At 38.4% G+C, this 13,335-nt stretch overlaps 6 protein-coding genes across 6 annotated transcripts; 5 read left to right on the top strand and 1 right to left on the bottom strand.

Annotated features, from left to right (window-relative positions):
• Positions 1–19: 19 nt before the first annotated feature.
• SAPINGB_P005353 (uncharacterized protein) lies at positions 20–1,483 on the top strand (the record flags this gene model as incomplete). Its single annotated transcript, XM_032000067.1, has 1 exon — positions 20–1,483. The coding sequence occupies one exon, from the start codon at positions 20–22 to the stop codon at positions 1,481–1,483; it is 1,464 nt and encodes a 487-aa protein (XP_031855958.1).
• Positions 1,484–1,580: 97 nt separating this feature from the next.
• On the bottom strand, positions 1,581–5,963 carry SAPINGB_P005352 (uncharacterized protein; the record flags this gene model as incomplete). The annotated part of the gene is made up of 1 exon (XM_032000066.1): positions 1,581–5,963. The coding sequence occupies one exon, from the start codon at positions 5,961–5,963 to the stop codon at positions 1,581–1,583; it is 4,383 nt and encodes a 1,460-aa protein (XP_031855957.1).
• Positions 5,964–7,479: 1,516 nt separating this feature from the next.
• Positions 7,480–7,875, top strand: SAPINGB_P005351 (uncharacterized protein; the record flags this gene model as incomplete). Its single annotated transcript, XM_032000065.1, has 2 exons — positions 7,480–7,549; positions 7,616–7,875. The coding sequence occupies 2 exons, from the start codon at positions 7,480–7,482 to the stop codon at positions 7,873–7,875; spliced, it is 330 nt and encodes a 109-aa protein (XP_031855956.1).
• Positions 7,876–8,391: 516 nt separating this feature from the next.
• Positions 8,392–9,591, top strand: SAPINGB_P005350 (uncharacterized protein; the record flags this gene model as incomplete). Its single annotated transcript, XM_032000064.1, has 1 exon — positions 8,392–9,591. The coding sequence occupies one exon, from the start codon at positions 8,392–8,394 to the stop codon at positions 9,589–9,591; it is 1,200 nt and encodes a 399-aa protein (XP_031855955.1).
• Positions 9,592–10,960: 1,369 nt separating this feature from the next.
• SAPINGB_P005349 (uncharacterized protein) lies at positions 10,961–11,809 on the top strand (the record flags this gene model as incomplete). Its single annotated transcript, XM_032000063.1, has 1 exon — positions 10,961–11,809. The coding sequence occupies one exon, from the start codon at positions 10,961–10,963 to the stop codon at positions 11,807–11,809; it is 849 nt and encodes a 282-aa protein (XP_031855954.1).
• Positions 11,810–12,183: 374 nt separating this feature from the next.
• On the top strand, positions 12,184–13,281 carry SAPINGB_P005348 (uncharacterized protein; the record flags this gene model as incomplete). The annotated part of the gene is made up of 1 exon (XM_032000062.1): positions 12,184–13,281. The coding sequence occupies one exon, from the start codon at positions 12,184–12,186 to the stop codon at positions 13,279–13,281; it is 1,098 nt and encodes a 365-aa protein (XP_031855953.1).
• Positions 13,282–13,335: the final 54 nt, after the last annotated feature.

Here is a 13,335-nt window from a genome sequence, read left to right as displayed (position 1 = left end):
AAAAAAAAAAAAAAAAAAAATGCCGCTGAGACCCGGAACTGTAGCAAAAGCTGCGATAAACCGGTACCGTCAAGATCTCTCTCGGAAGTACCTTTCTACTAAGCCATCGAAAGCCAATTATGGTGATGACAACGATGACGACGACAAGGCTATGACGCGACGGTTGGCGCAACTGGCAGAGGAAAGCCGGCCATTTAAAGACGACCCGCTCGCAGGGAAGCCATCGTTTTTAAGTCCGGACGAGGTGGCACCCGGGTACCATGAAACAGTCGGCGCACTTGCTCAAAAGATAGAGTCACAGGCACACAAAGAGGCCGAGTATGCGGCGCAGCACCAGCGTGCAGTGCACCTGGCACGTATCCCGAAATATGTGTCCAAGGCTGGCGTCGATACCGCTCATGCAACCCCCTGGACAGGACAAGAACATCATACGGATCTGGCACACCGGATGCTGGTGGACTCTGTGGGACCTGCTAAACAGGTACCTGCAGCTAGCAGACGAAGTATGGGCGATCCCCTATTACCCATGCCCACATTTGCAGCTGATAAGCGGGCCGCGCAAACAGCGGGCTCGAGGATTGCAGCGGCACGCGAGCAATCGTTGGATTATTCTGCATTAAAGCATTCAACCGAAGATAAGCTTAAAAAGTCACCGCTTGATGAGGAAGATAAGTCTGGCCCGTCATTCCGTGAGCTTTATGCAGAACGGTTTACACCTGTGGCAGTAGCCGGAACAGCCTCGTTTGCAGGAACAGAGTCTGCAATTGCATCGTTAGCTACACAGCGCATAGAGGCTGCAATGGCTCGGGGAGAGTTTGCGTCTGTTCGCCGGGGCCCACAGGCTGGAAAGGGTACCGGCGCATCGACCCCGGAAGTTACCCCACACATTGATACCACCGAGTACTTGCTTAACCGCATCGTCAAGTCCCAGGGAGGTGCACCCGTATGGATCGATCGGCAACGTGAGCTGCATACCCGTATTGATAATTTCCGCAGAGAAATGGTTGCCAAGTGGGTTCGCCAGTGTGTTGTTGCACTTGACGACCGCGGCGGGTCCGTGGCCGAAAAGATTGCTCGTGCTGAGACTCTTGCAGCAAAAATTAGTGCTGAGGGTTCCAAGTTCCATGATGTTAATTGGGAAACTACACAAGAAAAGTACCATCAAATGTCGATTGACAATATCAACTCGGCAATCCGTAGCTACAATCTACAGGCACCCAGTGTCGCACGGTGGTCTGGTATTGTGCTGGCTAAAGAGTTAACTACATGCTATGCTACAGGTGCAAACCGACTTGTACCTGATCTCAAAGCATTACTTATAGCCCCGCCACCACCGCCAGCTCTCAAGCCAGGCGAGATTCCTCATTCACGTCCCACTGGAGCTGCGTTTTCTATGGACGCACCGCAGCTTCTTTACGAAGAAAAGGAAGAAGGGTTTCTTTTAAACAGGTTTAAAGATTTGTTCCGTACAAAGTTATTCTAAATATTTTTACAAAAAAAAAAAAAATACAAAAAAGATAATGAAAAAGAAAACCAAAAAAAAAAAAAAAGCCCGTGTATATGAATTTTTAAATAATATTTTATTCACCAGGTGTGGTGATTCCTTGAGATACGCGGATCATGGAGATCCACGGGTCCTGGAGTAACATGAGAGCCGTTGGACGTTTACGGGGCTCACGCTCAAGCGTGCGCTCCACAAACTTGATCCCATATTCCGAAAGCTGCTCCGAAACTGGTAATTGAGGCAACTGTCCCGCCGCAATATGATACATGATTGCCCATTCATTATCAAGATTGGCCCATGGTCGTCGTCCTGTTGCCATTTCCAGCACGCAGCACCCTAGTGACCAAATGTCAATAGCTGTTTGCAACCCTCGCTCGCACTTGCCGGTAATTACCTCGGGTGCCATGTACATGGGAGTTCCAATCATACTGTTAATGCGATTGGCAGTCGCAGGTGGAGGGCCAGCAGAAGCGGCCTCAGAAGACTCTCCATTTTCACCTGAAGCTGAAGATGCAGCAGCAGCGGCAGCAGCGGCAGCAGCGGCTGCTGCTGCTGCTTCTTCACCACTACTTGTTGCTAATCGCGACTGACCTCTGCGTGCAATGACCTTTGCTGCACCAAAGTCCACAAACTTGATGATACCCATGTGATCCAAGAGCACATTTTCTGGTTTGACGTCACGGTGAACAATGCCCATTTGATGGAGGTACGCAAGACCCTCCAGCATCTGCATGGTGTACACTTGTATCACGGTTTCGTCTTCGATCCGGCCGCATTCAAGCAGTCGCGCAAGGGACCCGCCCTGGCAATACTCCATAAACAAAAACACTCTGTCCCGGTGCACCTCGACTCCGTAGTACTGTACAATGTTAGGGTGTCGTAGCATTTCCAAAACTGTCATTTCGTCACGGATCTGCTTTAGCGCCTGTCGCATTGAACTAGGGTCCTGCATTCTAATCTCTTTAACGGCCATGACACCTCCTGTATCAAGGTTAACCGCTGTGTACACAGAACCAAACGATCCAGCGCCAATAAATCGACCCTGTTTCCAGCGAATCGACATGCGTGAGAAATTAGATACAAGATATGTCACCAGTTCTAAATTCGAATCACTCTCGTCAAGCACCTTGCCCATGTTTTGTTGCGACCATGAACCTTCCATCTCAGTAATGCGCTTGTATGTGTCTCTATGGAACTCCTCAACAAGATCCAAGTCGAATTTGGCAGCATTATCGCGCTTGGTCAACTCTCTAGAGTTACGTTGTCGTGCAGCAGTAGACCGAGCACCCATAATGTCAAAGTGTAAAATCAAAAGAGTCATGCAGCCAGCAACCTTGAGTCGCAGCTGAGTAAACTGATCGTTGGAGAGGGCAATGATGTTGACACCGCGAGTCAAAATCATAGTAAACTCAATGGCAACGACTGTCCATCGGTAAGTTTTGAGATCTGTTGGCACACAGTCGTCGCAAATAAAGGATAGCCATTCGATACACAAGTTTATCAGTTCCGAGGCTATTTGACTGCGCCAAGCAGGAATCATAATGTTCATGCCGCGTTGGCCAAATTCACGAGCAAACACAAACATATTATGCACAATTTCTTGGTAACCCTTGAACTTTTTGCGGAATTTGCAAGTATTGGAAATGACGGAAATGGATGTACGGTAAAGCAGTTTGCGCATGCGATTGAGCTCATGGTTGACTTTAGATTGATGGGAGATGGAATCTGCCGTCACTTCAAAGTTGTCGAGAGAAATGTTTTGACCAGCAAGAATTTCACGAACAGTATTAAGGTCGTGAAGACCGCCCTCGGAAACAAGACGTAAGCGGCCTGCTTGCAAATCCATGGAGTTTACTGCATCAGGTGCTTCAAAGCTCATTTCGACCAGTGGGCCTTCCCAAGTAAGGGGCTCTTCCAGTCGGAAAAGAATAATGTATTCGGGACGGTAGGACAAATCACCTTCGACATCTTGGTCGTAATAGTAACCTTTGAGTAGACCTTCTATAGTGCTTGGTCGGTCAATCAAGCCAGGACTGGCAATGATGAATGCATCTTGGTAAAAGTCCGTAGGGACCACCAAAAAGTGATTTGTATCTTGAAGCATATCGAGAAGTGCTTTAAGTCTAGTATTTTGGAACGACATTTCAACGGCATTTTTATAGTTTGTCGAAAGAATTTGATAAAAACGTAAAAGTTTACGCTGAGCTTTGCGTACTTGTTCCGAAGTTGTAGATTGCCAGCGTTGAAGTTCAGCCTCGTTGAGCATGACGGGGCCAGCAGTTTGGCGATCCCAATAGCGAAGCATATTGTTGACCATTTTGGAAGCCAGCAGACTAGAGCTCATGGCTACGGTAATGCGGCCGTCCTTAATGGGGCGTGCAATACGATCTAAAAAGGCGTACTGAGTTTCGAGAGATTCAATATCTTTGAACCCACGACCGTAATGGTGAATTGGTGTATCTGAGAGCTTTGTTTGGGACAAGACAAAAAAATATTCAATACACTCCAAAATAGACTTGTCAAAGGCAGCATCTGGGGTGCAGTCGACCCAGTCGACTTCATTTAGGGGTTGTATGTAAGAATTTGTGCGTTCTTTAATCATGTAGGCAATATTGAGGTAGAGGGTAATATCTTCAATGTTTTTATCAATGAGCATCATTGTTGGGTTAGACATGCCCTTTGAAAAGGCAAGAGAGGAGCGGATGATTTCGTGAATCAAGTTAACTGGGAAAGATATGAGCACTTGAAGCCCAGCACGTTGGATGGGGAGACCCAATACCCGCATTTCTGCCCCATATTCGGCGAGGCCTTCGCGGGCGGAGATTATGATGGGCTCAATGTGTTTGTCGAGTTGAGTGCGGAAGATTTCTTGGGGGTCCTCGTTTTTCAAAATGTGTTCTGTGAGGGTAGACATATCAATCATAATATCCGAAAAGGGTTTATGGGGGTCCATTTCGTAATTACCGGCCCAGCGACGAAGAAGATTAACTTCTTCAGTGACACGTTCAGTAATATTGATCCAGGTGTTGAGGGCATCAAGCATTCGCTGGAACGTATCATCGCGGTAGATTGCACTATTTGCCTTGAAAGCCTGGGTGGAAGTCCAGAGCATTTCACATTGTTCGATACGGTCCAAAACTTCATGAACTTCTTCGCGACAAAGGTCAAAGTTTGTTGAGTCGGTTGCAGTGAATTTCATAATTTCCTTGAGGGTATTGTCTACAGTTGAACGAGACTCTTCAATGATTTTTTTTTGAGCCTCAAGAGTGCGGCCACACATGCGTGCGCGGATGCCAATCCAAACATCGTCTTCCTTCATGATGGCGCCGCCAGTTTTAAGTCTGTTTTTTTCAGAGGTGACGACATCGCCTGTCAAGACAGAGGCCAGCATTGCTTGCCATTCGAGGCGTTCATGGAGATTTTCGTCATAGCCTGGAGTCATTTGATTGGATTCTAGAAAGGAATAGGACGACAGTGTGTCAGCATAATCGTCTCCAAAAGTAGTGCCCATACCGGAAAGACCGGTAACTTCAGAAAGATCCGAGTCATCATCCGAATCTGAGTCCGAGTCCAGTAGGCCAATACGTCTAAAAGAGTAGGAATCATAGGAATCTTTTTGAATGTATTGGAGGTATCCCTTTTCTTGTGCATAATAGCGGTTGCTTGCCTCGCTACCGGAAGAGTTATTTATGCTGGGGGAATTATTGCTGCTGCTACTTCCGCCACTGTTATTTGGTCCGTTTAAGCCATTAATATTGCTGTTACTATTGCTATTATTACCATTGTGATTAATGTTTCCAATGTTATTGTTATTGTTGTTATTATTATTAGTACCTGCACTACGGCGTTTTGAGTTAAGAGATGTTAAACTGCTAGAAGAAAGGGAGCGGTTGAGATGAGTTTTAGATTCTCTTGAGCGAAGTAGAAAGGAAGAATCTTCGTTATCTCCGAGGGACTTTGCGAGGAAAGATTTTGAGCGAGATAGAAGAGGTGGTAGTGGTGGAGAGCCTATTGCAACTGGAGAGGTAAGAGCTGATGAGGAAGGACCAAGGGGGGAAGAGGGGGTATGGTGGTATCTGGAAGAGCCTGAACTACGTGGGGATGCAGAGTTTGGAGAGGATGGTTGTTGAGAGTCAGCAATTGATGGGTATAGGTCAAAGGAGACGCGTTGTTGGTTATGAGAGTGTGGTCTTGCTTCGTAACTTTTTGCAGAGATGAGAGAGGGTCTTTGGGAAGGTTTTGTAGTTGAGAATGATGTTGAACGAGAGTGTGCTGGGGATGTTGGAGATGCAGGTTTTAAACGGTGAATTTGGGAAGTTGGGATGGAAGAAGAAGAAGAAGAAGGTGAAAGAGGAGAAGGGGCATTTGGTTTGAAGGAGGCTTGAAGAACCCGTGAATCTTTGTAAGAAGACCTAGGGTTCTTGGGTGTATTGTCTAGAGGTTGGTTGCTGCTTGCCATTACAGTTGGTTATAATAGAGGAAGAGGTGGATGTAATGATAGGCCATGGCTAGTGGTGGTGGTGGGTGTGGTGTATGAGTGTTAGTTGGATATGTTTAAAAAGTAATGACGGCTAAAAACAAAGCCATGATAGGTTTTGGATGGTAGTTGTTGTTGGTGGTGGTAGTGGGGGGTAGAAATTGAATTGAGAGGTTTTGAAAAAAAAAAAAAAAAAAAAAAAAAAAAAAAGATAAAAAGAAAAGATAAAAAGAAAAGTAAAATTAATATTGTTACAACATCACGTGGCTTGTTACAATTAACTAATAATTAATAAATAATTATTAATAATGAGTAATATTTAATGTTATTAATAGATATATATATATATATATATATAAATAAATTTAATAAATTCTTGTGCTTCGGCATTTAAAGAAGAAAAAAACAAAATATTTCTTTTATTTTTTTTTTTTTTATTTTTTTTTTTTTTTATTTTTTCAAATTTCTTATATATATTTATTCCGGAATTTCCGAATTTCAAAATTATATATATTTATTTATTTATTGATTTTCATTAATTAATGACGTTTTTATAGTTTAAATTTTGCCGTTCAAACGGTTCATACGTATTTCTCCATAAATATTTGTATTTATTATATATTATAGAAATATTACGTAGAAGACTATAGTTATATAAATGTTGTTTTGAAAAAAAAAAAAAAAAAAAAGTGTTAATTTTTATTGTATTAAATATTTTTATTATAATATATTAAAGTTGAAATTGACTTTTACAAGTGATTTTTAAGATTTTTTAAGGCGAAGCCAGTGAAACACTCGGGTTATCAACACTTTTTTTTTTTTGCATTGAAGAAAAAAAAACCTTTTATTGCAACAAATTCTTTAGATAACAATAGAATAAAATAAAATAAAATATAAAAGATCAAGTTTGAATTTATTTATATATATATATATATAGAAATAGCAATATTGCTATTAATCTGTTTTTAAATTTCTATAGTAAATAAATATAAATATAAAATATATACTTCTCCAAACGTATCTCTTGTTTTTATGCCATCGGTCAAGAAAAAAAAAATCTGTGTTTATTATATATCGCGCAAGAGACTTTTATAAATAATAAAAAAAATTCAACTTAACTGAGTTTCTTTATACTTCCTTCTTTCTTTCTTTCTTTCTTTCTTTCTTTCTTTCTTTCTTTCTTTCTTTCTTACTTTCTTACTTTCTTTCATTTTGAATATTATATATATATTGAATTTTTTTTTTAAAAGTACAAGTGGCTGTTCTCTTGTTAATTAAAAAACTGACTAGCTAAAACTTAGTACCTATATATATATATATATATATATATATATATATTTATATTCACAACTAGTTGCAGTAGTAGCAGTTACATATACAACAACAATAACAATCTCTTTCTTCTACTTTACCATCCATTTTAATTAAATATTAAATAACAACACACCTACCAACAAACCCCCCTTTTCAAGTATAAATATATACTTAAGAACAAACAATGAATACATTAATACGATCAATTTTCTCTGCTATTCTGCTCATGACCCTGTTTTTGAGTACAACTAATGGTGAGTCCTGTCTTGCCTTGTAATTTTTTTTTTTTCATCCTTCCATGCTAACAACAATATAAACAGCCCAGGTTTACAAGAAAACTTCAGCCACTAAAACCTCAACCAAAACAACAGCAACAACACAATGGCCCACCTCTGTTTGGTATACCAAAGTCACAGCTGGTGTCACAACTGCTTACCTGAGTGCATTTTACCAGTCGTTTGATCCCATGTACACTGCACTTCAAGAGCCTTCATCTGGAACCATTGGTCTGGGGACTTTAAGTGGTACTGTCGGGACAGTACGACCATTGAAGACTTTAACTGTCACTACCAAGCATTAGAAAAGAGGATAAATGAAGAGGGGTGAAAAAAAAAAAAAAGAAAGAAGAAGACATATAACGATATATACACATTTATTTAAATAATGAACATAATGAGTAATTACTATTTTATTAATGATATAACTTTAATGCCAAAACCCTGTGGGTGATTTTCAAAGTTTCACTTTATCTGCTTAATTTTTTTTTTTAAAGGGTGCAGGCTTTAAAGTTTTTCTTTTTTATTTTATTTATTTTTTTTTTGTGAGATACTCGAACTTTGTAACTTATAGTGCAAGTTCTATTGTATATTTATATATAAAACTTATGACTTGTATCTTTAGTCTTATGCGGCTTTCTTTAACATTGATAACGATCAGTCAAAAAATCATCACCATCTTTCTGTTGTGATCTCGGCAAACTTATTTGTGTGTGTGTTTTTTTTTATGTATTTTTATTTTCTCATTTCTAATTCCTTCGACATCTTTAACAATCATCATCACACGGTTCCCCTGGTTTCTTGTTTTATCCCTCATTAACATGCCCAAGTTAAACAATACCTATATCAACAAAATCAACTTGTCTAGAGAAATCCTCCAATTGCCTACGCCGCCACTACAGCATCATCATCAGCAGCAGCATCAGCAGATCAAAATGGAAAACAATTTTAACGAAAACATCAATTGTATTATCGATGAAGAAATATCAAATAGCATTGACTTAAGAAGTAGTCCTTCAATCAAGAATGAAGATGACGGTGAAGAAGAGTACGTATTAGACGAAAACAATAATGGGAACTTTCAAAAGGGGGAACCTGGAATAAAGAAAATTGCACGCAAGTCTTTAGCAATTGATGCTAGTATACCAATAAGTTTTGGACTTGCTGTTGCAGCTACCACTAATGCCAATTGCATTCAGGAGTTTACACCAGACTTGAAGGTTAAAAGAAGACGAGCAATTACATGTGGAGAGCCCGGAAAACGCAAGCGCAAGTATACAAAAGCCAAGCGAAGAAACACAATAGGATGGAAACCTGATTATAGCGATGATGAGAATAATAATGATGACGATGAGGATTATGTGGATTATCAAGAAGATGGGGAAACAATTGGAATCAATGAAGAAGAGGAAGAAGAAGGAGAAGAAGAAGAAGAAGAAGAACATGTATCCCTAGGGAAAGCTCGGCAAGTCACACAGAATAATTCTCGAAGCCATGCACGAAGATGGACTGAGTCTGATGATGACAAGGTTGCATTTTTACGTGAGTATGGTCATTTAAAGTGGCATGAGGTGACGGAGTTTATCAATGGCAGACACACGCCACAAGCTGTTCAAATGCGATATCTGCGGAGTTTAAAGCGACGCAACGACCAGCTAACGTCAGAAGAAACGGCCAAACTGGAGCGATTAGTGACGGAGGACTACGAGACACGATTCAAAAGATTAAGCACAGCAATGGGACCTGCATTTACACCTGTACGCATACAAAAGATATTTTTGCAACAGTGCGGGATGGGGGCATACTTGGACTCACAAAAAACGTGGACCAAGGAAGAAATTAGTCGACTTGTAGACGAAGCTGGAGGTGATTTTGATAGCTTTGAAGTACCTATTAGATCAGATGAGCTACCTCAGCGGGCACGAGAGCATATGGCAGACAAGTATAGCAAGACGTATGAAGAACTGGTGGGCATGTACGTTGGTGGTGATCCAGCAGATGTTGTAATTCGCGAATGCTGATGAAGGTGGATTTTTTTTTATTTATTTCTATTTTATTTTATTTTATTTTATTTTATTTTATTTTATTTTATTTTATTTTATTTTATTTTATTTTATTTTATTTTATTTTATTTTATTTTATTTTATTTTATTTTATTTTATTTTATTTTATTTTATTTTATTTTATTTTATTTTATTTTATTTTATTTTATTTTATTTTATTTTATTTTATTTTATTTTATTTTATTTTATTTTATTTTATTTTATTTTATTTTATTTTATTTTATTTTATTTTATTTTATTTTATTTTATTTTATTTTATTTTATTTTATTTTATTTTATTTTATTTTATTTTATTTTATTTTATTTTATTTTATTTTATTTTATTTTATTTTATTTTATTTTATTTTATTTTATTTTATTTTATTTTTTTTTATTTTATTTTATTTTATTTTATTTTATTTTATTTTATTTTATTTTATTTTATTTTATTTTATTTTATTTTATTTTATTTTATTTTATTTTATTTTATTTTATTTTATTTTATTTTATTTTATTTTATTTTATTTTATTTTATTTTATTTTATTTTATTTTATTTTATTTTATTTTATTTTATTTTATTTTATTTTATTTTATTTTATTTTATTTTATTTTATTTTATTTTATTTTATTTTATTTAGAGAGTTAGCAAATTAGTAAATAAGCAAGGAAAAAAATGTAATATGCGTATATCTGAGAATGAAAGAATATATAAGAGAATGGTCACGCGACTTAATTTTAGCCGTGCTTGGGGGGAGGGGGGGAAGAGAGAAAAGGCGATGAAGAAAAGAAGGATCCGACCGGGTATTTGAAAAAAAAAAAGAAAAAGAGTTGGTTGTTGGCCGGGACATTAATAAAAGTAGAAAATAGCTATAGAATTAAAAAAAAAAAAAAATCTAATATTTTATTATTTGTTTTTTTAAGAATATAACATGAAATATAAATATATATATAGATTTATTAATTTATTTATTCACGAAAAAAAAAAAAAAACTTTTGTAAAAACTTGTAACGATCGGTTCCAATGTTAACACAATTTCTTAGTGATTGAAAATGACCATCGCCATCACCCACCTTTTGGCGGTGCTACAAGTGTTTTGGTGTGTGTGTGTGTGTGTGATGTGTCTCCTACACAGAAAATTTTTTTTTTTTTTTTCAAAAATTTTTTTTTTTTATTATTTTAATTTTTCATCACCACCACCACTTAAATTTTTTTTTTTTTTGATTCCATCATCAGCCTATCGATCTATTATTATTATTATTATATATCACCAATATATATATATAAAAATATATAATAAATACCCTTTTTATTCCTTCATCTAAAACAAAGAATCAATCAGATTAACAATGGCAACTACTGAAGAAGTGACTAAAAAACTAGACGACCTTAAGGTCGAAGATTCGGCTCCATCCTCAGCCGCCACCACCTCTTCCACAACAACAACAGCAACAGCAACAACAACAACCTCCAATACCACCAATACCAGCCAAGAACCTTCTTCTTCTTCTTCTTCAACTACCACTCAAACCACAGTTCTTTCATCTCCTGATAGTTTTACTGCAGTTCACCCACTATCTTCTTCGTGGACCCTTTGGTTTGTGAAGCCACCTTTGGGTAAGAATGATGACTGGAAGGATCTGCTGACAGAAATTGTGACTTTTGAATCAGTCGAAGAGTTTTGGGGTGCTTACAATAACCTCAATAAGGTTTCCCAGCTCCCACTGCGCTCTGATTATGCTCTTTTTAAAACTGGTATTAGACCTGAGTGGGAAGATCCTAAAAATGCAAACGGTGGTAAAGTCGTTTTCAGTCTTAAGGACCACGGTGTTTCACCTGCTGCCGCTGCCGCTGCCGCCGCTGCTGCTGCTGCCGCCGCTCCAGGCTCTACTCCTGCTGAGCCCGTTTCCCGTGTTGACGAGATTTGGCTTGGACTTCTTTTGGGTCTTGTTGGCGGCACTCTGGATCTGACAAATGATCCCTCAGTTCCTGTTGAGGAACAAAAGGTCAACGGTGTATTTGTCAATGTGCGTAAGGCTGCTGTCCGCTTCAATCTCTGGACCAAGGACCTTGATGAGGAAAAAATCAAGCCCATTGCTAATAGATTTAAGGAGATTTTGAAGATTGATCAGACTGAAGAGCTGGAGTTCAGTCCTCTGGATTCATCCATTGGCCGTCCCAAGAAGCGAACTCTTTAAAGGAGAGGGAGAATGATTTATCTTTTATATATATATATATATTTCTCTCTCTCTATTTCTTTTTTTTTTTATTATTATTTTAAAGCAGTAGTAGTAGTGTTAATATAGTTGTAGTTATGATAGTCATTGATGATGATGTTATATTGTTATTGTTGTTCAAAATTAATCAAAGTTAAAGTTAACTTAATTAGTTGATTTAACTTTTTTTTGACATTCCACGTGATCTCCATTCCTTTAAAATATTAACTTTCCCTTCCTCTCAAACCCCCCCCCCCTACATTAAACCTCCTTTTTCAATAATCAATAACCTGCCCTTACATCCCACCTCTCTTTCCCCCAAACGCAATTATACCTGCCTTTTTTCCCCCCAAACTATGGCCTTTGAAGACCGTACAACTAATCTCACAGCCCTGGCCACCGTCGCCACTCTGTTTGTGTCCATGTTCATTTACGGTATCCAGAAGCTCCAGGAGATGATGGTGTACCCGTCCAATGTCCCTGAAGGCTCACGTAGCCATGTGGATACTCCAGCCAAATACGGCATTCCATTTGACGATATCAAAATCACCACTCCTGATGGCGAGACTCTACAAGCATATATCATGGTTCAGCCGGAAGAAGATGAAGATGAAGATGAACAACCTACGCGCAAAACAGTAGTCATGTTTGCACCCAACGCGGGGAATATCGGTCACACTTTGCCCATTGCTGAAATTCTTTACAAACAAATGCGATATAATGTCGTCACCTTTTCATACAGAGGCTACGGGTTATCAACGGGGAAACCGTCTGAGGCAGGAATTAAGATTGATGCTGGTAGTGTGCTACGGTATTTGCGGGATCATCCAGTCATTAAACAAACACGACTTGTTCTTTATGGTCGTAGTTTGGGAGGAGCTGTTGCCATTTACTTTGCCTCGCTTCCTGAGGCTTCAGGCTTTGTATCTGGGATTGTTTTGGAGAATACATTTTTATCAATTGTTAAAATGATTCCTGAAGTTGTATCATTATTACGTCCTCTTTCATTTTTATGTACCCAGAAATGGGACTCGGAAACAACAATTGCCCTTGTTCCAAGCGATATTAAGCTTTTGTTTCTATCAGGTAAAAAAGATGAGCTTGTACCACCAGCACATCACAAGAAATTGTTTGATCAATCGCGCGCAAAAGTCAAATATTTCAAGTCACTACCTGAAGGTCACCATAATAATACAGTAGTGCAGCCCAATTATTGGACTTATTTTTATGGATTTGCAGCAAAGTGTGATCCTCGCGAAGACGTGCGATCAACATCTGAGGGATTGCGTGTTGGTGATTCATTGACACAAGAAGAGCTGGATGAGTTTCTACGTGATGATGAAAATGGTAAAGTGACGGCGGTCAAGACAAGTGATAAGACCCAATGGATTCCTCTTTCTAATGAAGATGCTGTCAAGGCCGCTTCAATCACCAACATTAAGGACGTTTTGTAGTGTATTTATTATTATTTATTAAATATTATTATTCATTATCATTATGTTCATTAT

Source organism: Magnusiomyces paraingens (assembly GCF_902498895.1).
Source record: "Magnusiomyces paraingens strain CBS 517.90 genome assembly, contig: contig4, whole genome shotgun sequence".
Taxonomy (NCBI): domain Eukaryota; kingdom Fungi; phylum Ascomycota; class Dipodascomycetes; order Dipodascales; family Dipodascaceae; genus Magnusiomyces; species Magnusiomyces paraingens.
This window is presented reverse-complemented; position numbering and strand designations above follow the sequence as displayed.